Source organism: Macaca fascicularis, chromosome 2 (assembly GCF_037993035.2).
Source record: "Macaca fascicularis isolate 582-1 chromosome 2, T2T-MFA8v1.1".
Taxonomy (NCBI): Eukaryota; Metazoa; Chordata; class Mammalia; order Primates; family Cercopithecidae; genus Macaca; species Macaca fascicularis.
Window position 1 is genome coordinate 57,369,878 of NC_088376.1, and position 27,959 is coordinate 57,397,836.

The 27,959-nt window shown below is 35.2% G+C and overlaps 1 protein-coding gene across 1 annotated transcript in view; it reads right to left on the minus strand.

The window, feature by feature from the left end:
- Positions 1-16,330, minus strand: part of GPR149 (G protein-coupled receptor 149) — a 90,340-nt gene extending 74,010 nt beyond the window's left edge. Inside the window, exons 1-3 of the mRNA XM_005546158.5 lie at positions 14,767-16,330; positions 13,624-13,816; positions 7,138-7,586 (exon numbers count right to left, since the gene is read on the minus strand). Of these exons, the coding sequence (XP_005546215.1) occupies positions 7,138-7,586; positions 13,624-13,816; positions 14,767-15,747 (1,623 nt within the window). The 5' untranslated portion in view covers positions 15,748-16,330. The remainder of the gene's footprint in view (positions 1-7,137; positions 7,587-13,623; positions 13,817-14,766) is intronic.
- Between the last annotated feature and the right edge of the window lie 11,629 nt (positions 16,331-27,959).

The window sequence follows — 27,959 nt, forward strand, 5'->3', positions numbered from 1 at the left end:
AAAGAATAAATCTGGAGGCATTACATTTCCCAAATTCAAACTATAATACAAGGCCATGGTCACCAAAATATTATGGTACTGGCATAAAAACAGACACATAGACCAATGAAACAGAATAGAGGACCCAGAAATAAAGCCAAATACTTACAGTTAACTCATCTTTGACAAAGCAAACAAAAACATAAAGAGGGGGAAAGGACACCCTATTCAACAAATGGTGCTGGGCTAATTGGCAAGTCACATGTAAAAGAAAGAAACTGGATCCTCATCTTTCACCTTATGCAAAAATCAACTCAAGATGGATCACGACTTAAATCTAAGACCTGAAGTCATAAATATCCTATAGGATAAAATTGGCAAAACCCTTCCAGACATTGACTTAGTCAAAGTCTGAATGACCAAGAACACAAAAGCAAATGCAACAAAAATGAAGATAAATAGATGGGATTTAAGTAAACTAAAAAGCTTCTGCACAGTGAAAGCAATAATCAGCAGAGTTAACAGACAAGCCATAGTATGGGAAAAAAATCTTCACAGTCTATATATCTGACAAAAGGGTGATATCTAGAATCTACAAAGAACTCAAATAGGTCATCAAGGAATAAACAATCCCACCAAAAAGTGGGCAAAGGATATGAATAGACAATTCTCAAAAGAAGATATACAAATGGCCAGAAGCACACAGAAAAATGCTCAACATCACTAATGATCAGGGAAATGCAAATCAAATCACAATGTGATAGCACCTCACATTTGCAAGAATGGCCATAATTATAAAATGAAAAAAAATAGATATTGGCAGGGATGTGGTAAAACGGGAACACTTTTACACTGTTGGTGGTAATGTAAACTAGTACAATCACTATAGAAAACAGCGTAGAGATTCCTTGAAGAACTAAAAGTGATATACCATTTGATCCAGCAATCCCACTAGTAGGTATCTACCCAGAGGAAAAAAAGTCATTATACGAAAAAGATACCTGCACATGCATGTTTATCACAGCAGAATTTGTAATCACAAAAATATGGAATCAGCCCAAAACCCTATCAATCAATGAGTTGATAAAGAAATTGTGGTGTATATATACATGGAATACTACTCAGCCATAAAAAGGAACAAAATATTGGCATTCACAGCAACCTGCATACAATTAGAGACTATTATTCTAAGTGAAGCAACTCAGGAATCAAAAATCAAACATCATATATTCTCATTCATATGTGTGAGTTAAGCCATGAGGATGCAAAAGTGTAAGAATGACACATTGGACTTTGGAGACTCAGGGGAAAGGGTGGAGTTAGCTAGGGATAAAAGACTACACATAACCTCAAAATATCTCTCCACAAAGACACTTAAAAATCACAAGGGGGAAAAATAGAAGCTTTACATGGAGAAATCTGGCAGACACCAATTTTATGAAGGGAACATCACCTTCATAAGGTGCATCAACATCATGTACCTTTTGATATGATGAACTAGAAAAGACAAACATCACTTTGGTGATATTCTTGTCTTTAATTCTATCAACTGAAAAATAAGACAATTACTAATGAGGGGTATTCCAAAAACAAAAACAAAATTGGCCAGTAGTCTTCAAAAGAGTAAACATCATGCAAGACAAAGAAAGAGTGAGAAGCTGTTACAAATTGGAGGTAAGGAGTCATAAAAACAAGTGCAATATATCATCAGGGATTAGATCCAGAACCAGAAAGAGGACAATTGGTAAAACTGAAATAAAATTTAGAGATTAGTTATTAATTTCTTGATAATTGCACTGTACAGTGTAACATGTTTACGTTAGTGGAAACTGAATTAAGATATGTTAAAACTCTGTACTATTTTTTGCAACTGTTTTGTAGGTCATGTATTAGTTCACAATAAAAAGTTTTAAAAATACAGTGAGTTCCTAGTTACTTGAGTTCAAGTAGAGAGTAACCAAGAAGAGATTTAAGCCACAGCTGGGTCATTTCAGTACACAATCTTTTAGGTTTCATAAGCCAGGAGACTTTTATGAGAATGTTAACAGAATTCTTAGCTAACAGGTAAATATATGATTCAATGCAAGCTTTGATCCAATGATAATTCCCTTGAATTTGTAGAATGTGAGCAGTTAGAGCTATTTTTACTCATTGCGGCAAAATGATGCATGCTGTGAGGATCACAAAATGTACTATGAAATATCTGAAGTAGTTTAGAATAAAATTCCCTTAGGTTCAACTTCCAAGATTTTATATACTTGAGAACAAATTTATATTCATGGATGAGTTTTCAGCCACACTTCAAATAGCCACTGTAAACTACACCAGATAATGACACAAAGGGATGAAACAATTAAATTGAGGTTAAAGTTACGCTGTTAAGTGGAGAAAAGCAGAGCGCATGCAGTACATACAGCAGGACTGTGTTTGTTTGTTTGTTTGTTTTTGTCAAAAGTAAAAATATATGCATAGAAAAGAGCGTGATATTTTATACAACAAAATGTAAACAGTGGTTAACTCTGAGTAGGTGGAAATGAGTTTTTTCCTTTGCTTATCGGCAATTTCTAGATTTTCTACAATATTTATAAGTTAGTTTAATAATTATAAAAACAATAAAGTTTATACTTTTATAAAAACTAGGCAGTGTAGCAAATTTTCAAGTTTATGAGCAGCGAGCAAGAAACTAAGCACTTCAAACAAATGAATGTAGTCAAAATTAAAGTATATTCCAGATGGTCATTTTTGTTAAGATGACCAGGTGGAGGCTATAAATAGGTTTTAAGTGAATTTTTTCTAGTATGGTCATTTCAGTTAAAATGTCAGAAATTACTCAGACAAGTTTAGGCATCTTCATTTTAAGCTAATAGTGTCACAGAAAACAGCAATATGCTGTCCTCATTTTTAAAATAGTTTGTTTTTTAAAGTGAAAAGAAAAGATGCACAGTTTTTAGGAAGAGGGAAGAGATATGTGTATTGAGTATTTTTTTCCAGCTTTATACTTAATGGGTCATATCTTAAACAGAAAGAATTAATTTTGCCCTGCACTTCAAACTCATGCCCATTCTCTAGCAATTAGAATCTAAAGCAGTGCTTTTAAATTTTTAATGTGTGTATTAACCTACTGCGGGATTTTGATTCTGTAGGTCTGAGGTGGGATCTTGGTTTTGTACAGAAATCATCTGGAAGCTTATTAGGAATGGAGAATCTTGGATCCCATCTCATACCTAATCAATCAAAATCCACATTTTAATAAGGTACCCATTTGACTAGTATGCACATTAAAGCCTGAGAGGCTCTGATCTAAAGAACTCAAAATAGTCTAGCTAGCTTTTGGATCCTGTAGTTTCCTATGAAAATTACTTAAATAAACAATAATATTTAAAAAATACTATAGAAACCAATACTGCTACTAAACTCTGTTAACAACTGATACAACGTAACTTTAGAAAACTATTTTTAGACAGCTAAAACATTTTCCTTAAAATGAAAATAAAATTTCCTTGATTCTCAGGCGACTTGAGAGGGAATGTTTCAGAATCTGTTTTTAAAACATCCTACTGGCAAAATGGAGGACCTTGTGCCTTACAAATCCTATAATGATAGGATTGTAAATAGATTAAAAGTTTCAGGATATCTATGTTTTTGATTCACAAAAATAAATGAGTGAGTTTCTGGAACTCTAAAACTGAACATTAAAAGGAAAGAAAATGGAATCCAGGGTAACTTTATGAACTTAGTATTAAAAGAGAAAATAGAGTGATCACCCACAGGCCAGTCAATTATTTTATAAGTCTAATTTTCTTTATTCATAGATGACAAAATTTGGGGTTCTAGAAAATTATCATTTCATTTCAGAAAGAGTCATACCAGTGGCTATCGCATTAAGACTTTCTAACTAAAAATCTCTGACACTTCTGACTATTCCTTCTGAACTTTCAAAATGGTAAACTGCTTAGATTTCTACTTATTAGGTGTTAAAAAAGAAGCAATTACGTGACCAGGTTAAAATTGAATTTCAGTCTTATGAATACCTTCAATTCTTGTAAATTTTATTGGATCACATTTAAATCTACTGAAGCCATTCTATTACCATCATTTCTACACCTTAACCTTGGTGTGATGATAGTCTAACTCCTACCAGGACTTCCAAGAAAATATACTGAGAATTGTTAACATAAACTTTAATAAAACATTAAACAAAGTCTATTGTGCAAATAAAGGAGAGCTCACTAAATATGTTTAAAATCAAATCTGCTTTTTAAAAAATCCCGAGAACACATACTATTAAATGTAGTACCATTAGACACAAATTGATAAATTGAGCCTAAATGTTTGAAAGTACAACCATAAAACAATCAAAAGAAGTGGAGTTTTTATAGAGTAACTGCAGTGTCTACCACACAGTTTAATGCATCACTATATAAGATACATATGTTAACATAGCTGAGAGCAACAAACGGCACTGGGAAGAAAAAGATAAAAATGAAAGTCCTTTCTAAGTCATGATTCACTTCCATGTAATATTTGCTGCTGAAGAAAAGGGTAAGAATTAAAAGCTGTTTTGGTCTTAGGAAAAGTTCTCATAAGATTTTCAGTCCTAAATGTGTTTTTTGCTAACACTTTAAATTACAATGTGAACATTTTTAACTTTGTGCTTTAAAATGTTTCATATAATTTTGTAACACTTTTTTAATTTAAAATTTTGTATTTGTATTTGAGGCTAACCTTAAAGACCACAGGTACTTTTACTAAGGGAAGGTTATACAAAAAATGTCAATCTGCGGTTTAGGATTTCTTCCTGTTGTTTTAAAATTTATGATAGCATTTTATTTAATTTTAATTAGTTCCTGGAAATAAAAAGTTTTACCTTTCCAGAATATTGTATTATCCATCTTACCTCTAATCATTTTTTTCATGGTGACCATTTCAGAGAAGTTTCCTGAAAGACTTGATCATTACAGTTGCTTAAATATCTATATTTAACAAGCCAATATTTATAGCTGAAAGATATCTGGATTGATCAAAGTTTTATACTTTACATAAATCATTTTAATTTTTGATTTAAAGAAGATTGTGGGTAAGTTGTTCTTCATCATTCTTATGTGCAAACAGTGTCTGATTTTTTCACATTCTAGTTACAGTTATTCATGTTCTAGTTATAGTTATTTGACTCCACTTTCCAAACTATAACCAAGGCTTTTAAATGAAGGCATTTAGTTGTGGTATTTTAGATAATAATTCCAACTGTTTTGATGAAATAAATAAGAAAATTGAGCTACTCAGCAATGTTAAGTGAACAAAAGCAGGCCCCAGAAGACTATATACAGCATGATACCATCTTTGGAAGGCTCAAACTTAGCAAAGCTAAACAATGTATTATGTTAGAAGTACATACATTTGTGATAAAAGAATGTGGCCGGGCGCGGTGGCTCAAACCTGTAATCCCAGCACTTTGGGAGGCCGAGACGGGCGGATCACGAGGTCAGGAGATCGAGACCATCCTGGCTAACACGGTGAAACCCCGTCTCTACTAAAAAATACAAAAAACTAGCCGGGCGAGGTGGCGGGCGCCTGTAGTCCCAGCTACTCGGGAGGCTGAGGCAGGAGAATGGTCTAAACCCGGGAGGCGGAGCTTGCAGTGAGCTGAGATCCGGCCACTGCACCCCAGCCTGGGCGACAGAGCAAGACTCCATCTCAAAAAAAAAAAAAAAAAAAAAAAAAAAAAAAGAATGTAACAAAAATACGAGTAAGATTCAAGATAGCTGTAATCCGTAAGGGTTAATCACGCAGATGATATAGGTGACTAGCACCGAAGGTAGTTACAAGTTATTGGGATGGACACACACACACACACTCGCTTCATTATGAACATAACTTAAAACAATTTCTAAGTGCAAGACTAAGAGGTTTAGATTATTCAGGAGCAAATTGATGATGAAAGTGTCGGAATTCCCCTCTTAGTTGGGAAAAAACATTTTTTCTAAACATATGGTGCGTTGTGTTCTTTGGCCTCCACCTTTTACTGTATTATTTAATTTATGACAAATATTTAGTGATATTTTCCTTTGATTTCTAATCTCTAAACAATATGCACAATTATCTCTTCTTATAATATCTTTCATACACCTTCTTTTACTATTCAACTCACTTTAAAAACAATGATATCAGGAGACTAGTAGTTTTACTTAATGAGAATAAAGAAAATCTCAAATTATTCTGCTCATATTTATAGTTTGTGTTATATGATCATACTTTTGATCAATGAATACATTATTCCTATCAGTGTATTTCTAAAATAATGCTTTTGATTCCAGAGATTAGGTGCATGTAGATTCTGATTTCCATTAACTCATGTAGAAAAAAGACTCCTTTTTCCTAGGAAATCAATAGTGTGGAAAGCAAGGGCAACTTAATTATCACATATGAAAGCTTGGAGAAAGAAAAAAATCTCTTATCAATGTCACACTGCCATTTCAATAAATAAGAAGGATCCCTCACCATTTTAGGAAGGCTGAAATCTAGGAAAGGATGAGAAATTCAAATGCAAATTCTTTTAGCTTTATAAAATACTATAAAACCATTCTTCCATATTTAAGGAGATGGAACATTCATAAGGGCTTGCAAATGCTCACCTGAATGTACTCTGGATTAATTTTTTTTCTGCTGGGTACTGGAGGGATTAGTTCTAGTAAGACTGATAGGCAAGCTGCCTAATATACTTTCAACAGAACAGCACTTCTCACTGCAAGTTGTATAACTATTTGCTTTTACATGGAAAAAAAAACTTCCCTTGGAGACTTAAGAGATACCTTTGGAATGGAGGAGGGAAAAATAAAATCTACAAACTAAATTAATTTGAACCGTGAGTTCTGAGAATCTAATCTGAATTTATGCAGGTTACTTGAGGTTAAAAAAGAATGCCCTAGAGCCTGTTTAACTCTTCCTGTTATAAAATGTATAGATTTTAAACCGATTAAAAGAATTAAAAAGTCCTTCAAAAGACACCTTGAAATAAAATTAAATATCATGGAAATTAATTGAGGCAAGTGAAGTTAATGTTGGACTAGATTGAATAAAATAAACAACTGTTAATGTTTTTCATGACTATCACATTTAGTATCACCTTTAATTTAACAGCAAGAACAATCTTTACTGTACCTGACGCGGGGTTCTTTCTGATTTACTCCTACACCACTCCCAGTCTGAAATATCTGGTTTCTGACTCTCTTCATGAGACAGTCTTCTTTCTGGCCCTTCAGAAAAGGTAGTTTCTTCATAGTGAATATCCCCTCCTGTTTTGTCAAAAAACGCACCCTTTTTGTTGTTGGAATCCTGTTTAGCTTCTGTAATATCAGTATTTGTGCATTTATTGATGCCACCATGTGTGGAGCTGTCCAGAGAGGGCGTGGTGCTGATCTCTACTTTTATAGCATTGAAGACGTTACGGTTGTCTCTCTGAGGGTCTTTTGTAGTTTCACACTCATAGTTCATCAGGTTGTGATAGAATATGGAATTTTCATCATCATCATAGTAATCTTCATGTGCTATTTTATAAATCCCATAACTTTTTTTGAATGATAGATTGAATTCAAAGCCTTTTCTCTTGACTGAGTAAAAATAAAAACAACAGTTTATGGCTAGTAAGGTAGATATAAACCACATTGGCTATATATAGCAAATAAAAATAGAAAGTGCATTCAACTTGATTATTATAAGTTTTAAAATTATCTTCATTTACTTTTTGTTAATTATGCAAAGAAATTATGCCTCACAAAATTATCTTATTACCCTGTGCCTAATTTTTCTCATTTACACAGTGAGGGTCTTGAAATACATACAATCTTAAAAACTCTTTTGGTCACTAAAGAAGCCTTATATAACAAAAACTTAGCCATACATTAGGAAATTCTCAAATACATTGTTTTAGCTTATCTTAGTCTAACCAATTATTTTGCACATTTCCTTATATTTTGGGATAAGATATATTATTTATAAATTTTATTTTGCTAGAAATTAATTAAGTAGTCTTAATATTACATGAGTTATTCAGCTAAGAATACCACCAATAAATATAACTTCTTTAAATATTTTGGTGTATAATTTTTGTCATTTGTATGTCTATAAATGCATACATTTAAAATTAGACCATGCTGCTAAATAGCTTTTAAATTAAAAAAAAAAATGTACATTTCTGATACAAGTAAATGTGAAATGAACAGTAAAAAATTAGATGGATTAATATTTTTTGCAAATTGAAGCACTTTATAATGTCTATAAAGCTGATTATTATAAGAGTTTAGCAGGAATGCATAAAATTTTTATGATTTAAATCAGGTGAAATATGATGATATACTAATTATAGTACTATTAGTTGGTGGAGTGATGCAAAGTCTTAGAATTAAAAGCAAGAAAGTAACAGAAAGTGATACAATTTTTATTTTGAATGTCATTAAATGCTAGGTAAGTTTTATATATTAAGAATCAAGTTATATTAAGGTGGTAGACAAGATATAATTTAATGTTTTTGCTTTCATCTGTCAAAACATGGTTTGTGTCAAACAAATTTTCTACTTTGATAGCTCTGTGTTTTATAGTGAGACATTTAGCTGTCTTTGGTAGAAAAAAATGTATGAAAAGATTTAAACTTTCTACAAAAATAAGTAAAATTTGATTCATTTTGCAACATACCCTAGTGTCATTCATATGCTGATTCTATTACTGAGATGTTTCTCAGAATCTAAGATTTGTAAACCAATTCTGTTGACTGAAAAATAGAATTTATCCGTATCATTCATTGTTGTTTGAGCCAGAATACAAGCAAGAAAAATTTTGATTCAAAGAAAAAATAAAAGTAGAAATAGATGTTCATATTTTATATACTGTCTCATTTATATTTTTATTGACCTCTTCTAGTAATGTAGTCAAGTAAAATCAAGTTATGCTGTTTAACTTGCTTTAAGAATGTGAAAGGTGAAGGAACTAAAAGGATGTTTAAATTATTGATGGGTTTCTATTTTTCTCCAAAAAAGATATAAAATGACAAATTGTCAATTCAAGGCCATTAAGAAAACAAATGCTATCATAAAATCCCAATTTTGTGATATAAAATGATAAAATTGATGTCTATGACTATAATTTTATGAGTTGCACATTGTAATCTCAAATATATAAAGCAAAAATGAGTAATGTTTGTGAAGGAGTGTGCAGAATGTGTTAATGCAGACTTCACCTCCATATCACAAGGGACAAAGGGCTGTGTGAGGTAGGTTATGAAAAGAAAGGAGGATCATCAAGAGACCATGATGTGATAGAACATTCTGAGGTCGTTTTGCACATCGAATATCTCATTTAATACACCAACAATCCTACTTAGTAAAAAACTTACTGATTCTATTTTACGCTGGAGAAAACTGGGGATGACAGACAAAAGCTACTGAAGATTACTTACAGGTAAAATGATCTGAATTTAAAGCTAGCTGTTTTCAGAATTGGAGTTATTTGCCTTTATTTGAAATTGCTTTATTGCTAATCAGACCCATGAAAGAATTATGTTAATGGAAGCAGAGTTACACAATGTGCTGTGTCAGAGGAAATACAGTAATTGTGCAGTATAATCAATGAAACATTTCTTGTTAGTGACTTATCACTTAAATGGCAAATTCTGCCTGAAGTAACTAATGTACCTGAGATACTTAAGTTGAGATAATAGGTTATAACAATATCACAAAGTTGACAGTGTAAGATGAGAGGCTGGTTGTAAGGGGGTGAATCCCTATAAAAATACATTAATATAGTTAATAATCAAAATTATGTTGAAGAAAATGTGAGAATCAGAGTCAAAACTAATCATTTCTAAGTTCTTTGAGGATAAAGACTGGGTATTTTTTTTTAAATGAACCAAAAGCAGAAAATAAAAAGTGTCTATGGGGCCAGTTAGCTAACATTAATTATTAACAAAGACAAATGGGAAAGCTCTTTCTCCACCTAAAGCAGGATTCTCAGCTCCAGCCATTTGTGGGGAGATTAGGGGTTGGGTTGTCAAGAATCCTAATTTTTCAGACAAACCAGGTTCATAGACTTGATATAAAATATCCTGATCTTAAAATTTCGGTCCATAATTAAAACTAGTTATAAGTAACTATAAACATTGGTTAAAAACCAGCTCTTTGAACCAAATTCAGCGAATGGGTCATGGGTTGGGAATTTCTGTTCCTTATTGAACATGCGGCACAGTGCTAGACACATAGTGATGTTTTCCCTAATAAATATGTATTTATTGAGTGAGTGAATGAATGAATGAAATGGAGCAACCTGTAGGAATCATGCTTGATGTGATAGGAAAGGTTTGTTAGGTTAGCCTTGACTCGATGATGCTAGCTGAATAAAATATGATTTCAAAAAAGTGATATCTTTATAATATTGATTTGTTTATAGGAGGAAGGCCTTGACAGTGCTACAGTTTTATATCACTAAAAAATTACATAGTTGAGATTTTTTAAAAACTTTTTTTGTACTTTGTGTATTTTGTATTTTGTATTTTTTTTTGTATTTTTTGTATTTTGTATTTCTGTCTGTGAAAGTCAGATATCTTTCATTGATTAATAATTTTCAAGAAACTTAAAAGCCATCAGAATATTGTCCAGAATCCTTTGAAATTTATACTAAACATCTTAAAAATAAATATATAATTTTTTGTTCTTAAAAGCAAAATCTTTATTCTTCCAAAATCCTCGATAAAACATGAATTAGCTCTAGTCTTCTGCTTTTAATCACATCTTGCCAATTACAATTTTAGATGTGAGTAATTACATCAACTTGTAAAAAAAAATCATTCTTCAGAGTAATATCACTTACCAGATACTATCATTTTGTCAAAAAAAATAAAGATCAAAAATCTATTTTTTATATAATGTATTTGACATTTAACTGTTTAAAAAACATCACGTCAGGCAAACAAAATGGGTCTGATAGCTATATCCAACCAATATGTCTACTGCCTGAGACCTCTATGTTAAAATCATTTGAAAAAAAAAAAACACTTTGAGACACTAGTAGTACAGATTCTTGTTGGAAACAGGAGAAGATTATTATTTCTGCAAATTATTTTTCCACTGCTCACATTCATTTTCTGGTTGCACATCTCTCAGTTCCCATTTAGTGAAGTTGAGATTTATAATTATATTTACATCTTCAAAATTAACCTATGATAAATATGTTAGGAAAAAAATATATTTTCTCTCCCTTGCTTCTGAAGTTCGCTGACTGATAAAGGATATAAAGAGAGGGAATCTTAGTTTGTTACGGACGAAAAGTTTAAACATAAAACTCGAACCATCGAAGAATTAAGATACTCTAGCTGATCAACCACCTGGTCCACCTAAGCATGTGCTATGTTTGGGGTTTTAAAATTTTGTTGTGTTATACTAGCAATAGCAAAATTGATGGTGGCTTCTCAGACAGTAGAAACATATCACTGTTATTATCAGAAAGTTCTGATATCACAGCCTGGATCATGGGGGGAATGGAGTCGTTTGAAGTATAAGTATCTTAAAGTTTATCACAATGTTTTATTTGTGAAGCCATGCTTCTTTTTTTATAAGCCTTCATATAAGTCCTTCTTTGGAATTTTAAAATAAACACAAATAAAAGCAATGGTAATTTTAGAAAAAAATATTATTTTGATCTCAAGAGACATATTTTTAATTTCAAACCTGTGATATGAGTGTGACTGTTGATTCTGCTAGCCTGCCATAAGACTCTTCTGTCTGTGCAGTACAGAAAGTAGAATATTTCATAGGTCATTTACAAGAATAAGTCTGTTGTCTGCTTTGTTTTCAGCTCTGAGATGGATGGTCCCCACTTCTTAAAAATGACTGCCTTCAACCAATTCACTAAGACTTTTCATTTTCACTGACACTAGACTCATCCCTCTCACAATTTTAGATGTCGCAAAACTGGGCTGGTTTACTAGTTTAGTGGCAAAATGCTAAGATTTATTAGAATGTTAGAGTTTTGAGGCTTGTGAATTGTTTCCTTTATGTTACATGTCTTTATAAGTGGCCCATAAGGGTTTATTATTAATTTTCCCTGTCACTGTTGCTCTGGATATTAATCTTTAGAGACACATCATTATTATAAGTTCTAAGGTTATTTTAAAGACAAATGCATCTGTCATCTACTACTAATAAAACTTAATGACATTCTTAACAATAAAAAATTTTCTGGTCATTTGAAAAATATCTAGACATTCTAAATTTTAAATGCCATCATTATGACATAAGAAAAATGGCCAGTTCATGGCTAATTACATCAAATAACTTTGTTGTTTAATGGATTGCAGAGTATACTTTGATATTCTCTAGATTTTGCAACCCTAAGCCTGAGATGGACTGTTTTTATTTATCCTTCATCTCTGTTAAATAATAATATACTTGCATGATCTGAGCAAAGGACAATTAATAGGACAGTTAATGCAGCATACACTAATGCATTCTCAGATTAATTAAGTGATAAAACATCCTATTCTCTAGATTTTGCAACCCTAAAATAGCCTGAGATGGACTGTTTTTATTTATCCTTCATCTCTGTTAAATAATAATATACTTGCATGATCTGAGCAAAGGACAATTAACAGGACAGTTAATGCAGCATACACTAATGCATTCTCAGATTTATTGAGTGATAAAACATCTTATATTCTGTCTGGAAAAAATACAATAATATCCTTTTTCTTCCTGGCAGAGTCAAAATATACAGCTCACTCCTCAACACTTTTCCTGTCTTAGAATATGGGAACAATTACACTGTACGGAGTTCTGGAATGGACCCTACTTTCCACTCTCATTCTAGGTGTACTCTTCAGAACACAGAATCTTCTTTAAGTAAATAACTTGGCTAGATTCATACATGAACACACAGTAACAAACTGTCACTTGTGTCTTTTTTTTTTTTTAAACTGAGGGTTTTGTTTGTTTTTGTGTTTGGTCCAGGGCACCCGCGCGCGCGTGTGTGTGTGCCTATGTGAGACAGAGAGAGAGAGAGAGAGAGAGAAAGGCCTACACTTGCAATTTGTTTTGGAACTGTTTTCAAGCACACTGATTCCTTACTCTGAAAACTTTCCAAAACCCTGGAAGAATACAAGCAGTAAAACAACAAAAATGTCTTTCTTTACTGTTCGATTGCATAATAATGGGTTATAGTGTAATGAGTTTTCAACTCCTTTCAGAGGGTTAATTATCCTTTTTCAAATTCAAGCTTGTTACAGCAATGCTGCATCTCATTCTAGACTTGGGAGAGGAGTTTGTTTTCTATTCTGGACTAAGAACTACGGTGAATACATCATCTAAGTGCCTTTGTTGACATGATGTGTTAAATGAATTCTAGTCTTTCCTTTTTTTTTTTTTTTCCTACTTAAAATAATTATTCAGTGCCACAGCACTTCATGGGGTTTTTCAAAACCAGCCTCATTTAAAATCTACCCCCAAACTGTGGTAGTGATTGTTTCATAATTTCCTCTCACTATTTACCACTTACATTTATCCTTGGACTCTCCATTCCCTACTGAGGCAGCTTTGTTAGTAGACTACTTTTCTGAAAGTCACTGAAGGAGTATTGCTGCCAATCACCGCGGTGTTGAGGACTTACTTTTTTTCCCATCGGATGCCACTGCGTATGCGTTCTGCCTGCAGTTGATGATGCAGCCACAGGGCAAGTGGGTCCAGCGTTTGGACAAGACAAACACTGGGGTTACAGTGGTGGCCAGCAGGGTAAGTAGAAAGCTGAATGTCTCCAAGGGAAGGCTCTGAAACCCCACGACGTTCTGGACCACCATGTGCAGCTGCAAGGGCAAGAGAACTTCAGATCTAACCTAAAATTATACTTTGTACTTCCCAAGCCTTTTCTCCACGCACGCTGCCTCAGTTCCCTTTCCAGTTCCTTCTCCTGATTGACAGCGAGAGGGGAGCTCTGCTACGCAGCTGGCGCCCTGTCCTTGGTGGTGGGCTGTTGGGAACGGCGGGACGCACCCCGCTACGCCAGACAGCACAGGATTGGGAGGAGTTTCTGCTTTTGAGTGCCGTGTCTGCGCCCGCTGCCTATTCAAGACTCCACCAGTAAGGCACAGTCTACAACGTGGAGGACGCTAGCTGGGAAACAGGCGTTCGGGAAACCTGCATCTGGTTCTCCGAACGGTCTTTGTCGCCTCCCTAGACCCTCACCTCCGCCCATGCGCGCTCGTCACAGCGGGGCGCCACTCTGCCACCTTTTAATCGGCTTCCTCCTAGAAGGAGGAACAAAAGCCTGTTTTGTCCCCTGTCTTCTCCCTCCACAACTGATCTCCCCTCCCCTCTATCCCTCCCTGCTGAGGATGGGCGTCGTCCTTACTAGGCGGGAATGGAACGGCGAGAAAGGGATGACAGAAGGTTGAAGGGAAAAAACCTTTTAATTCCCTTTCTCCTTTTCTGAATACTCTCAGGTTTTGCTGTGTAAGACAACATCCTTGGCCACCACCAATATGGAAAACTAAGTCGCTCGCGACGGAAAGCGATCTCCACGCCCCTGACTTTTGAAAGGAGAAGCATTTAGTAGCAAAGGTTTTGCGGCCAACTAGCCCTATCCCGGACTGCCTTCCTCTATCTAAGTGCATCTCTAAAACCCAGCGAGAGACACTTGCAAGTGGACTTCACTGTGTGTCTCTTGGTGACTCCCCAAACCAGCGACACCGGTCCCGACACTCATTTACACTGTCTGGCACCCACACTCGCGCCTTGTGAACAACTGCACTTTTACCATCATGGGCAGCCAAAGGACGACTTTTGTAAGTGCTAGGATCAAAGCGAAGCGCTTCTGCGCTACGCTCACGGTGAAGCTCCTGGTGCCGTAGAGAGTCCCCCGTTTCTCACGCCTGCAGGCTCCAGCCCCAGCGGCAGCGGGCGCACCCGGTCCAAACACGGTGTCTGAGCTCGGGGAGCATCCCCTAGAGCGCCGCAGACTCGGGCCGGGAGCATCCTCTGGGGACAGGGAAACCACTCTCCCCGCAGTAGGAGGGGTTCCAGGAGTTGAAGCTCCACGGGAAATTTCCTGGTAGTTGGCGTGGAGTCTCGGCGGCTCCTCAGAACACAGCAATCGGTATGTAAGTGGGACCGAGAGGCCCACGAGGAGTCCGAAGGCCAAAGCGTACACGGTGGAGAGGAGCAGCACGTAGGAACTGGAGCAGTCCACCAGGCATCCCCAGGGCGTGCGCACGAAGGCGCCCCAGCCGCACAGCGGGAGCGCCGAGAGCAGCAGACTGGCTGTCCACACTGTCAGCGCCACGCCAAGCACCTGGCCCGATCTTCTGGAGGCTATCTGGCTCCCCACAGCCCTGTGCATCGTGTAAAAGTTGTAAGAGACTAGGAGAGTCGCCTTCAAGTTGCTAGAGAGGCCCTGGCATAAATACAATAAGGCAGATGTGGTGCATAGAAATTGGAAGTAACCGGGGACCTCGTTTGGCCACTGCAAAAACATGAAGATGGTCACCGACAGGACGCTCATGAGATCATCCACAGACCAGGAAGCCACAAGCATGGACACAACAGTTCTGTTCTGCATCTTCAGCAGTGAAATTAGTGAATAAATGCTGCCCACCAAGGCTGCAAAAGTCAGGAGACATGTCAAGCAAAAAAGATAGATATTCAGAGTTCCTGGCGGATTTAAAAGGTCCGTAGAATTATGATTCTCTTTCCACAGGCTAGAGTCATTTGTTGATAAGTTACTGAGAAATAAAGACATTGTCCTTGGTCAATATTTAATTTCTCTTATCAATGAGTCTGATAGTTTTCTCAAAAGAAAGACTGGCTGCTGCAAATCAGATTTCATTTCTCCTACCAAGTTCCCCTCTAGATGTTCTCCCGGTCAGTCCTGCAGGAAATGGTCAGGCATGTCTCCTTTAGATCTGACTCAAGCTATATTTAAAAATTAGGTTCCATTTCAAGCATTAAAAAAAAAAAAAAAAAAAAAAAAAACCCGAGCAAACAACTTTTCAACATTCCAACTAAAAACAAAGCGAAAACTCCTTCCCACCGTCAAGTTTCAGGGAATAAAGAAAAAAAAAAACAACAAAAACCCAACTCTTCAGGTACATTGAAAACCAATGATGTCTGGATCCTTTGGGGTTCTTCTTACGGAGCAAAGCAGCTTGTAGCTTGAGATAATCAAACTCTGTTCACTTTTAAGAGCAGTAAAATGATGCATTTGGTTGCAGAGCTGGATTCAAAGGCAGGAGATTGTCAGGTAGGTTTCAGCTTTGAAGGTAGAGAGAAAGAAAGAGAGAGAGAGAGAGGGCGAGCGTGAGCCAGTCAGAGGGAGCTTGTGCACAGAATTCCATCTGAACTGCTGTGTTCTTCAATCAGCCTGTGATCCTCAGAGCTGCAGGAAGGAGGAGTCAGCTCCAAGCAGGAGAGAAGCAGGAAAAAAAGGGAGGGGAGTTCAGTGTGTGAACAAAATGATACACATATATCTTAGCCTGCCTCTTTCAAAGCAAGAAACAATGTCCTTGCTAAGCTTCCCCTTTGGTTTCAACATGTAAAACTAGTCCAAATACTTGCTCAGGCTTGATGTGAACTACAAATATCACCTGTGAGAGGTCTAAGCTACTCCAGTAACTAAGGGACTGCTTTTATTCTTATCTAGACTTCCTGCTTCTTAATCCAGTGGAGGAAGAATATAATCAATGCCATGTATAAGAATAAGATGAAGGAGATTTCTTTTAAAAAATTAGTGTACTTAAGATTATCGTTATAGTCCTCATTACTCTAAATGGGATTATGCAGAATCTTTGGATAGAGTCACACTAGCTTTAGACATTTATTTATAGCTATTTATTTTCTGTCAATGGCATCAAGTAAGCAGGCTGTCATTCGAATAAATGATATGTCTAACTTTCCATAAAGTCCGATGATATTATACAGGGCCTAAAAGGAAGAGCACCCTACATTTTTAACCAGAGTATTTGGGACATGCAATAGTTTGTATCTCTGAATGGTCAATTTTGCAAGATGAGTGATTTAGCAAAGAAGTAACTAACAGAAGTACTTCTGGTCCAGCATTTCCCAGTAGGGTAGCATTCTTCTCAGCTCAGCCTCATGACCAAATGGTTGCATTCTCCCACATAGTGCTGGAGGTCTAAATGGAAACAGGGGAAGGGAAAGGAAACAGTTGATATGACAATGATTTAATAACTGGAAGTAGTAATAGAACTGCAATCATTCTTTTCATTTTAGAAATAACTGAAGTATCATTTTGAACCTGAATCTGTTCAAGTAGAAAATGATTGCATTAGTCATTGCCAGTCACACCCTTCAATAAACACAGCAGGTATTTCACTTATCTTGATATGTTGCTTGTTTGATTTTCCCCCTCACTCAGCAAATGGAAACAAAAACCACATGTAACAGCTAGGTCGGCACTCTAGCTCTCCCTACTGATAGTATAGACTGTGTAGGGCTGTGTGAGTAAGAAAGGTTGGGCATACATTCATTTAAAAATAACATTGATTCAGAAAGCATGATGAAAAACAAATCTTATTTTTGAAGACTTCAAAGTTTGACATGCCATTCTGCCTCTTCTCACAAACCTTATTCTTCCTTGCTATGGCAAAAATATTATCCTTCAATATGGTACTGAATCCTGCATTTTCAGTTAGTTTGGGCAGTAAGTCTCAGATTGTTAATATGCAATGAATAGAAATTAATAATAGCTACTGTAGTACCATTTCAGGTCTGAGAACATTTCCTCTATTATTACTATCATTTCTGGGTTTTCCATTAAATCGTTAAATATAAATTAGGAAAAGAGATACTTAATCACCATATTGTACTGTTCTTTAGGATATTACAGAAGAAACAAGAATGTTTAGCACACTTCCAAAGGTTGGTAGTAGAACTGCAGCCAGGAGAGAGCTAGTAGAGACATCTGAATTTAACTTTAGACTCTGCTATTGCAGGATAGGTAACCTAGGACAAAAATTCTAGTACTTTCTCTGGGTGTCTGTTTCTGCATCTGTAAAATAAAGAGGCGTCTTAGTCAGTTTTGGGTTGCCAAAACAGAACACCACAAACTGTGAAATTTATAAAGAAAAAAACTATTTCTCATAGTTCTGAAGGCTGGGAAATTCAATATCAAGGTGCTAGCATCTTGTAAGGGCCTTCTTGCTGCATCATCCCATGGTAGAAGGTAGAAGGGCAAGAGAGAATGAGAGAAAGAAAGAGAGAAAGAGGGGGCTGAACTCACTTCTTTTTTTTTTTTTTAATAAAGATCCAGGGTCTTGCTCTGTCACCCAGGTTGGTGTGCAGTGGCACCATCATCCAACTCCTGGGCTCAAGTGATTCTCCTGCCTCAGCCTTCCAAGTAGTTGGAACTACAGGTTTAAGCAACCACGCACAGTTTTTTGTTTTTTGTTTTTGTTTTTGTTTTTGTATTTTTTAGAGGCAAGGTCCTCACTATGTTGCCCAGGCTGGTGTCAAACTCCTGGCCTCAAGTGATTCACCCACCTCAGCCTCCTAAGGTGTTGGGATTGTAAGCGTGAGCCTCTGCACATGGTCTCACTTTTATAACAAGCCCACCTTCTGTAACTAACCCACTTCTGAGGTAATGGCAGTAATTCACTCATGAGAGCAGAACCCTCGTGATCGAATCGTCTCTTTTTAGGCCCCACTTTCCAAGACTCTTGCACTTGTATTAACTTTTCAACACATGAGCTTTGGGGGACACATTCAAAGCACAGTGAGGGGTTTGACTGGATTATTTTTAGAGACCTTTCCTGTTCTAAAATTAAATGATATAATTTTTAAGTTCAGTTAACCTTATCTCTATTTTATTTCCTGCCTACTTTACAATAATCATCATTGTCATCTAATAAGAGGTGGAAGCCAGCAAGAACTAATGCTTGGGTCTGCCTGATTTCTCCTTCTCAGTGATAGCATGGAGGCAACTGTCTATATAAAGGTAGTATAAGATTCAAGCAGCCTGAAATCTCGAGCCAACTGAGAGATTAAGGCTTGCTCTGGAGATCTGTATGAACCTAAAGCAAGTTTTGCATGAATGAGAGGTAAAATTTATTGTGTAAATCACTGAATTTGGGAAGTTGACCGATACTGGATAATATCCTAGTTCATCCCAATATTGTTAGATGTATTATTGCTCCCCTTTCATAGGTGAGAAAACAGAGGCATGAGAGATTAATTGATTTGTCCAAAGTCACACATTTATTAAGTGGTGGAGTCAGATTTTAAAATTGTAGTTTAGTTCTGTATTCTTAATCACAACAGATACATATTTGCTAGTAACTCCCTTTTAGTTCTCCATCCTTGGGAACACTTCCAATGGATGTTGATAATCATAAAGTTTTATTTCTGCTTTTCTTTCTTTCAAAGATGTTTGAAATGTCTCGTTTTATAAAATTTTAATCTGCAATATTTTACCAGGTTTTATATTTTATAATGTATTATATATGTATCTACAACATATATAAATATATGTTTTATAATGCATTATATGTATTATAAATGTATATATGTATTTATAATGCATTATATATATTATAAAACATAAAGGTTGGTAAAAGAGGGTTTGTAAATTGAGTTAATGAACATTATTATGGATCAGTGAAGAGTTTCTTGAAAATTGTAAACCCTCTCTTGAGCCATAATTTCATTTTCTTTAAGATATCCTCCTGAGGGAAAAAAATCACTCTCAATGCATTTTAAATAACCAAAATAACTTTTAGGAGACCATGAAGAAAGATTTCTAAGAAGCTTCTTTGTGCCTTAAAAAATCTTACTCAGTTCCCGTGAGTGAGCTTTGTTCATCTCTCTCATCTGTAACAGAAATTTATATCTTCAATGATTGTAAATTCTGTCTTTAAATTTGTTAATGCAAATTTACATTAATTTAAATAAAAATTACGGTTCTGCCAGAACGGCTTAGGTGAAGACATTTATTTTTATCCCACTGCTGCTTTGGCTACTTTAAAACATGCACCATATGTAATATAGCATTATAAACTGTTAAACAACCTACAGAGTGCTAAATTACAGAAATTTTACAGGAATAAATTACAGACAATTTAAACAACCTGCAGAAAATTACATGGCAATAATTCCATTAAGCTCATAGTTTATGAAGCCCTGATGTAATTATATCTTTGCAAAGCACTACAGGCAATTTATTTCTCTAAAAGTCCACACTACATCTAAAAATTCTCAGAGCATCACATCTGAAAATCCTCAAAGACTAGGAAATAGTGTAAAAAGTTATAGTTGAATATTATAAAATAACATTCTTAGCAATGTGGGGCTTTAACAATAAAAAAGTTACCACAGGACCAAATGAAATGGTTTAGTTTGTTTTATAAAAATAAATAAAGCATCATAGATAAAGTTAATCATGAAGGTATTTTTTTTTCTGTTTTTAGAAATAGCGTGCTATGCACCCAAAACATTAAGAGTACTGGCTTAGCATAAGATGCTTACAAACTTATCAACAAATCTCAAGTGAAATATCCATAAATTATTCAATTTCATGCATAAAACATATAAATAAAAGTCATATCTTATCAATGCAAATAGATATGAGTATATAAATTTATAATTTATATAATTGTATATATATCTGTATTATATAAAATACATGCATATTCTGCTTCAGCTGATAGTTTTCCAAGAAAGTGACTAGCAGTTTGGCATCATAGGAGAACCCAAATGCTGTGATTTATTTTCTTCTTTATCAATGTATCATTAAAAACCTACAGTATCTTAGTACTATCTAATAGCTATGAGTTAAGGACACAATTTCACATGACTCCAAGTCAGAGAGACTTTTTTTGTGAATATAATCTTTAGAAACCTGATTAATATGCTGTCAGTTCAAAGACAGTACTTGACATTTGTGGGGATTGTTTTAAAGGTCTCTCAAATGGGAAATTATATTTTTTTTAAACCGATTCCATGGATAAGACACAAAAATGTTAAAGAGATGTGTGTTTATGTATAAAAGTAGACCAGCTAGAGAGAAAAAGCTTTCTCATTAGTGGATGTTGTTTATTCAATTTTAATAATACTCATTCTGGACATGGATCTTAACCACAGTAGTTATGTAACTTCTACCTAGCCATACAATAAATATATCTGGAGGAGAGCTTTTATATAGAGCTGTGTGAAGCCGTTAAATGGATTGGGAATGACTCAACCCATCCCACAGAATAAAAATATAAATAACGTACTGCCATCCTAAGCATAATAATATACTAGAAACATTCATTCATTCATTTATTCAACAACTATTTGAGTGTTTAGCAATCAGACAATGTACATTAGTGGTAGACAGAACATTGTAGTTCCTGTTCTTGTGAATCTTACAGTTTAATCATTTTTCATATTATCACTTTCCTTAAATTCCTCTTTTTGAAAATAACCTCTCATCCCAAGGGACTCTACTAAATAATTAATGCCTGGGATCAGAATGCTCTGATGCAAAAAAAAAAAATTTGACTAAGCCTTAAGTTAGTAATGAGGTAATGCAAGGCGAACCCTTGTGCCTTATTATGAGGTCCACTTAAGTTACAAGATTTCAAAGAAATTCTTTTAACATCTCAGTATTTCAAAAATAGAATATTACCCTGAGTTAATTACTGTCACTATAAATGATATGCAAGGCAGTTCTGCCATTAATTTTTAGTTTCTTTTTCATTAGCTAGCTGGTGAAAACCGTTATGTAGTTATGAGAATAGTTTTTGGTTCTGATATGGTCCCTTTCTCTTCATCTTGCATGGTTTATGTTATGCTAATCCATGATGATTATGTGCCACCCCCTGCACCCTCATTATTTCTGTCCCATACCGGGATGTATTGGGGTATTGCTCCTTTTAAAATAATGTCTTTCTTAGCATTTTCAGAAATATCTCATTCTTTACACGTACAATTGCTCAACGTTTGCTTTAAGTACCAAAAGTTAATCAACCATGTTCTCAAAGATGGTTGCTCTTTCCAATCCTTTGCAAAATGAATGACATACATGGCCCTGGAAGTAATTTTGCTAAGTGCTATAGCTTTACTTTTTAACCTGAGCACTCTGTGCACCCTTTAAGCATCATTATCTTGTCTTGAGGTGATATCTGGAGCATGTAATGGGAAATATGTTTTATCTTATGTCTTTCAGCGAAAACCAACTGTGTTATTGAGTCTAAGCTTTCCTCACTAAGTTAAAACAAGGACTTTGAAAGATTTCTTGGTTTATTTTAGGGGTTGGCAAACTATGACCTGTTTTTGTACATAAAGTTTTATCAGAACACAGTCACACCCATTCATTTACTTTTTCTTAAATGGTTGCATTCAAGCTACAACAACAGAGTTGAACTCTGAGTAGCTCTGAAAGGTGCTATGTGAACAAGAAAGCCCTTTTCAAAAAACATTTTGTTGATTCTTGGTTTATATGAAGGAGGAACATTTCAATGTAAAATTATCTCTTATTGGTAGAGTGTTTGGGTCATTTGTGAGATTTAGACATGTCCATATACCCTGTCTATTCTAAAATACATAATAATATGCTATAGTATGTAATAAAATGTTATATTTATACATAAATTATGTATAATTATTAATAATAACATTAATGGGAACAATATCAGTGGCTAATATTTTAGTTCTTATAATGTGCTAGACATTCTTCTAAGCTATTTACATATATTGACTAATTTAATTTCACAACCTCATGATATGGGTATTAGGTTTAGCCCCATTTTCCAGACAGAGGAACTGAAGCAGAGGTTAAATGACCAAACTATAGCCACACTGCTGGTAATCGAAGGGGTTAGGATTGAACCTGATTATTCAGAGACAGAACCCTGGCTTACAGAGACAGGATGGTAAGTGCTTTATTTTTCTGCCCTATTCTCTGGATTTCTTGCCTTTCCAAGCATACTGTGAGCCTCAATAAATCAGAGTGATTGCTAGCGAAGAGAACTTCTTGAGGCAATACACATTTTACAGTTCCTAAATCAGCAGATGGCCTCCTGTTATTTCTTTTCATTTAGTATCATTGAGCTCCAAGGTCTTACAAAAATTACCTCAGTAGCTTTTAGTTTCCTAAAAAAGTTAGGTTTTGTCCAAACTCTGCACTTGAGATGTTAAAGCACGCAAACAAAATCATTTGTTCACTGCAATTCAGTAACAATTAGAAATTAAATTGATCTCCCTCATTTTCCTCATGCCTTGTCTACTCACAAAGGTGGAAGTGTCTTTAAGATCTGTAGTGAGAAATACCCCTAGTTTGGTGTATTCAGGAGTGCAGTGGTGCAATTACGGCTCAATGCGGCGTCGACCTCCCAAGCTCAAACCATACTCCCACCTTGTTTTTTGATTTTTGTGTAGAGACGCGGTCTCACTCTCTTGCCCAGGCTAGTCTTGAACTCCTGGGCTAAAGTGATCTGTCTGCCTTGGCCTCCAAAGTTCTGGGATTACGGGCACGAGCCACCATGCCCAAACTTTAGGTGCATTCGAAGTTAAGCATTTATGAAGGACTTTTAAAATTTTTGAATGAAAGAAAAACATGGCAAGGGCTTAAAAATAAGAATCCTGCAAAGGTGAAAATTGATATCATTTCTCTAGTTACTGTAGTGGAGAAGTTAGAATCTGATAACCCAAATGTCTCGTTGTGGATTTCCTTGAATCCTTCAACAAGTCACTTAATCTATGGCTGAATTCCACTATCTTCATAAACATAGTAATATCTATCTTGAAGAACTTTTAAAGCTTAGATGAAAAGCAGATCAGAATAACAAAAGTCACTGTATACACAATTAAATTCTCCATTTGATGCTCAGATTAATAAGCTTTGCAATGAAAAGAGAGGAGAGAAAGGGAAGTGGAAGCCAGAGAGAGAGAGAGAGAGAGAGAGAGAGAGAGAGAGAGAGAGAGAGAAGAGAGAGAGAGAAGAGAAAAGGGAAGGAAGAAAGATAATACATAGTGGACTTGAATTTGAGGTGTCCGAGCAGATGTATTCTGGTGCTTGTGTCAAGGCATTGGAATTTAAAGAAATATGGCCAGCCCAGAAAGGTTAGGGATATAGACAAGTTAATAGACAAAGATTACACATTTTAAAGTTTATTTGTTTCAAAAAAGATTTGAGATGAATGCCATTAAGTCAGACTTGAAAATGGGCTAAATGTAACTAAAGATATAGCAAACAACAGTCACAAAAGTACAAAAAAACACTACCTTCTCCTCGTGCAGCAGTTATGACTATTGGCAGTTTCACGTGTACACACAAATGAAATCTACACTTACATATATCTCAATATCTTGTTCTTTCATGAATCAAATTTCATTGGAGACCGCATCATATCATCACTTAATTATTTTTATATTACTATTTTGTATTTTATTTTATGGATAAACTATAATTTATTTAATTATTTTCTCATTGAAGTACGTATTAGTTTTTTTCCTATTATTTTGCTTTACAAAACAATCCCAAACGCTGTCTACAAGAGACTCACTTTAGAGCCAAAGACACAGTAGGTAAAAGTGAAAGGATAGAAAAAGATATTTCATGCAAATAGTAAGAAAAAAGAGAGCAGATTATTGTAATACCAGACATTAGAGACTAAACAAAAAAATGCTTACAAGAGACAAAAAAAGACATCGTATGTTAATAAAAGTATCAATATAACAAGAATACATAACAATAAAAAACATTTATGTATCTAATATCAGATCATCAAAATATACAAAACTGGGCCGGGCACAGTGGCTCATACCTGTAATCCCAGCACTTTGGGAGGCCGAGGCGGGTGGATCACCTGAGGTCAGGAGTTCAGGACCAGCCTGGACAACATGGCGAAACCCCATCTCTACTGAAAATACAAAAAGTAGCCGGGCGTAGTGGCGCGTGACTGTAATCCTAGCTACTTAGGAGACTGAGGCAGGAGAATTGCTTGAACCTGGAGGCTGAGGTTGCAGTGAGCTGAGATCGTGCCACTGCACTCCAGCCTGGGCGACAGAGAGAGACTCAGCCTCATCAAAATAAAAAGAAGAAAATACTCAAGGCTGAATAATGTTCCATTGTATGTATGCATCACATTTTGTTTATCATTTTATCTGTTGATGGACATTTGGGTTGCTTCCATCTCTTGGATATTGTAAATAGCAATGCTATAAAAATTCATGTGCAGATATCTCTTTGAGATTCCGCTTTAAATTCTTTGTATATATACCCAGAAGTGAAATTGTTGGGTCACGTGGTAGTTCTATTTTTAATTTTTAAAGGAATCATCATATTGTTATTCATAGTGTTTGCACCGTTTTATAGTCCTACTAACAATACATAAGGGTTTAAATTTCTCTGCATCCTTGTCAACACTTGCTATTTTCTTCTATTGATAGTAGTCTTTGCTATCACTTTTTCATTTAAATTTTTACCTGTTGAATTTATTTTGGCATAAGAACTTAGAAAAGAACATTATTTTATTTTTATTTCCCAAGAAGCTATTCAGTTGCACCAACATAATCTTATGTATTCTATCTTTTCCCGCTGGATTTGATATGACACCTTTAATATACAGGTATAATAATTTCCCATATGAATTAGGTCTATTTACGACTTTCTTTTCTGTTCTAGAGATTATTTTCTGTTGATTCATCCAAAGAAGTAATATTTTTCAATGAATTCCATTGAAGTATAGCATGAATACAGAAAAGTGTGCAAATGGTAAGTGTGCAAATCAATAAGTTTTCAGAGAGTGAACTAACCTTGAAGAAAAACACATTAGCAGAGTGTAAGAAGCTGTGTTGTTCTCCTTCTAGTTACTACCTTTCCTCCCACAACCACTATGCTGATTTTTAATCTGTATTATTGATTAGGTTTCCTTGGAATGATAATGTAATTTTGTATGTCTAGCTTCATTTGTTCAACATAATGTTTGTAAAATGTATTCATGTTTTGGAATATAGTGGTTTGTTCTTTCTCTTTGATGTATAGTATTTAAGTTTATGAACCTTCCACAATTTATTTATTAATTCCAACACAGATGAACATATGTGTTTTTGCCAGTTGGGGGATATTTCAAAGAAATGTTGGTACAGTTTACCTTTGCAAGCTAACTTGCCAAGCTTGCTACAGTTTCTTGGCAAAAGACATAGAATTCTTGGTTGAGAAATAAAAGACTGCAACAGCAGTACTCAAAATACTATCATTTTCTTTTGCCAGTTTCCCAACCCCAAATTCCTAGAGGAACAGGTGCAGAGGGTCAGGTAACATCCATGCATACCTTAAGAGTTGTTAGAGAAGAGGAACCCTGAGTTTAGAGAATGCAAATACAGTCATGCGCCACATAATGACATTTTGGTCATAATGAAGTTTCAGTCAATGACAGACTGTATATAGAAAGGTGGCCCCATATGAGTGGAACAATTCCTGTTGCCTAGTGACACTGTAGCTGTCATAACATTGTAGCACATTAGTCACATGTCTGTAGCATTAGTCACATGTTTGTGGTGATGCTAGAGTTTTTGTCTCTATTTTTAATTCTATTTTTGGAAGGAAGGATGGCTGATTTTGTAGAGAAGAGTTGGGTAAAATTATGTTTTCACCATCTTTGTCTGGAAGTCTCTTTAATAAATAGCTAGTGTAAACAAACCTATTGTGCTGCTAGTCCTATACAAGTCTAGTGCATACAATTACATGCAGGACGTAATACTTGATAATAATGATAAATGACTGTTACTAGTTTACATATATACTGTACTATGCTTTTAATTGTTATTTTAGATTTTGCATCTTATACTTACAAAAAAGAAGTTAACTGTAAAATAGCCTCAGGCAGGTCCTTCAGGAGGTAATCCAGAAGAAGGCGTTGTCATCATAAGAGATCACAATTCCATGCATGTTGTTTCCCCTGAAGAACTTCCAGTGGGTCAAGATGTGGACATGGAAGGCTGTGATATTGGTGATCCTGACCCTGTGACCCTGTGCAGGCCTAGGCTAATGTGAAGCGTCTTAGTTAAAAAAAAAATATTTAAGAAGTAAAAAAAATTTAAAATTAAAAATATAAAAAGTTTGTAGAATAACTATATAAAGAGAGAAGATATTTGTGTTTAACTGCATAATGTGTTTGCATTTTAAGCTAAGTGTTATCACAAAAAGTCAGAGTGAAAAACATTTTAAGTTTATAAACTTACAGAAAGCTAAGGTTAATTTATTATTGAATAAATAATTTTTAAAAATAAATCTAGTATAGCCTAGGTATACAGTGTATATGAAGTCTACAATGGTGTATCGTGAAGTTCCAGGCCTTCACATTCACTCATCATTCATTCACTAACTCGTCCAGAGCAACTTTTAGTCCTGCAAGCTTCTTTCATGGTAAATGCCCTGTAGAAGTACAGCATTTTATCTTTTATACCACTATTTTACTGTATCTTTTTAATGTTTAGATATGTTTGGATACACAAATATTTAGGCAAATATTGTGTTAACAATTGCCTACAGAATTCAATACAGTAACATGTATAGTCACATGCTGTACAGGTTGGCAGTCTAGGAGCAATAGGCTGAACTATCTAGCCTAGATGTGCAGGGGGCTATACTATCTAGGTTTGTGTAAACACACTCTATGATACTAGCATAATCCAGTGGCAAAATCGCCTGAGGACACATTTCTTAGAACATATCCCTATCATTAAGTGACACCTGATTGCAGTTTATAACGAGAATACCTGCCCCTTACGCTAGAGACACTATCCCTTTCTTCCAAGGCTGTAAACAAATTTGCCCTTTATTTTGGAAGGAGATAGTTTATTTTTCTTCCCAAGCTGTTTAGTATACAAACTGCACTGAAAAGAGAGTGTAGAAAAAAGGGCAGTTGGTTTATTGCAAAACATGCAGAAACATGAGAGACCCATGGAGAATTGTCTCCCCACAGGAACAGGACAAGGCTATCCACTACTGGC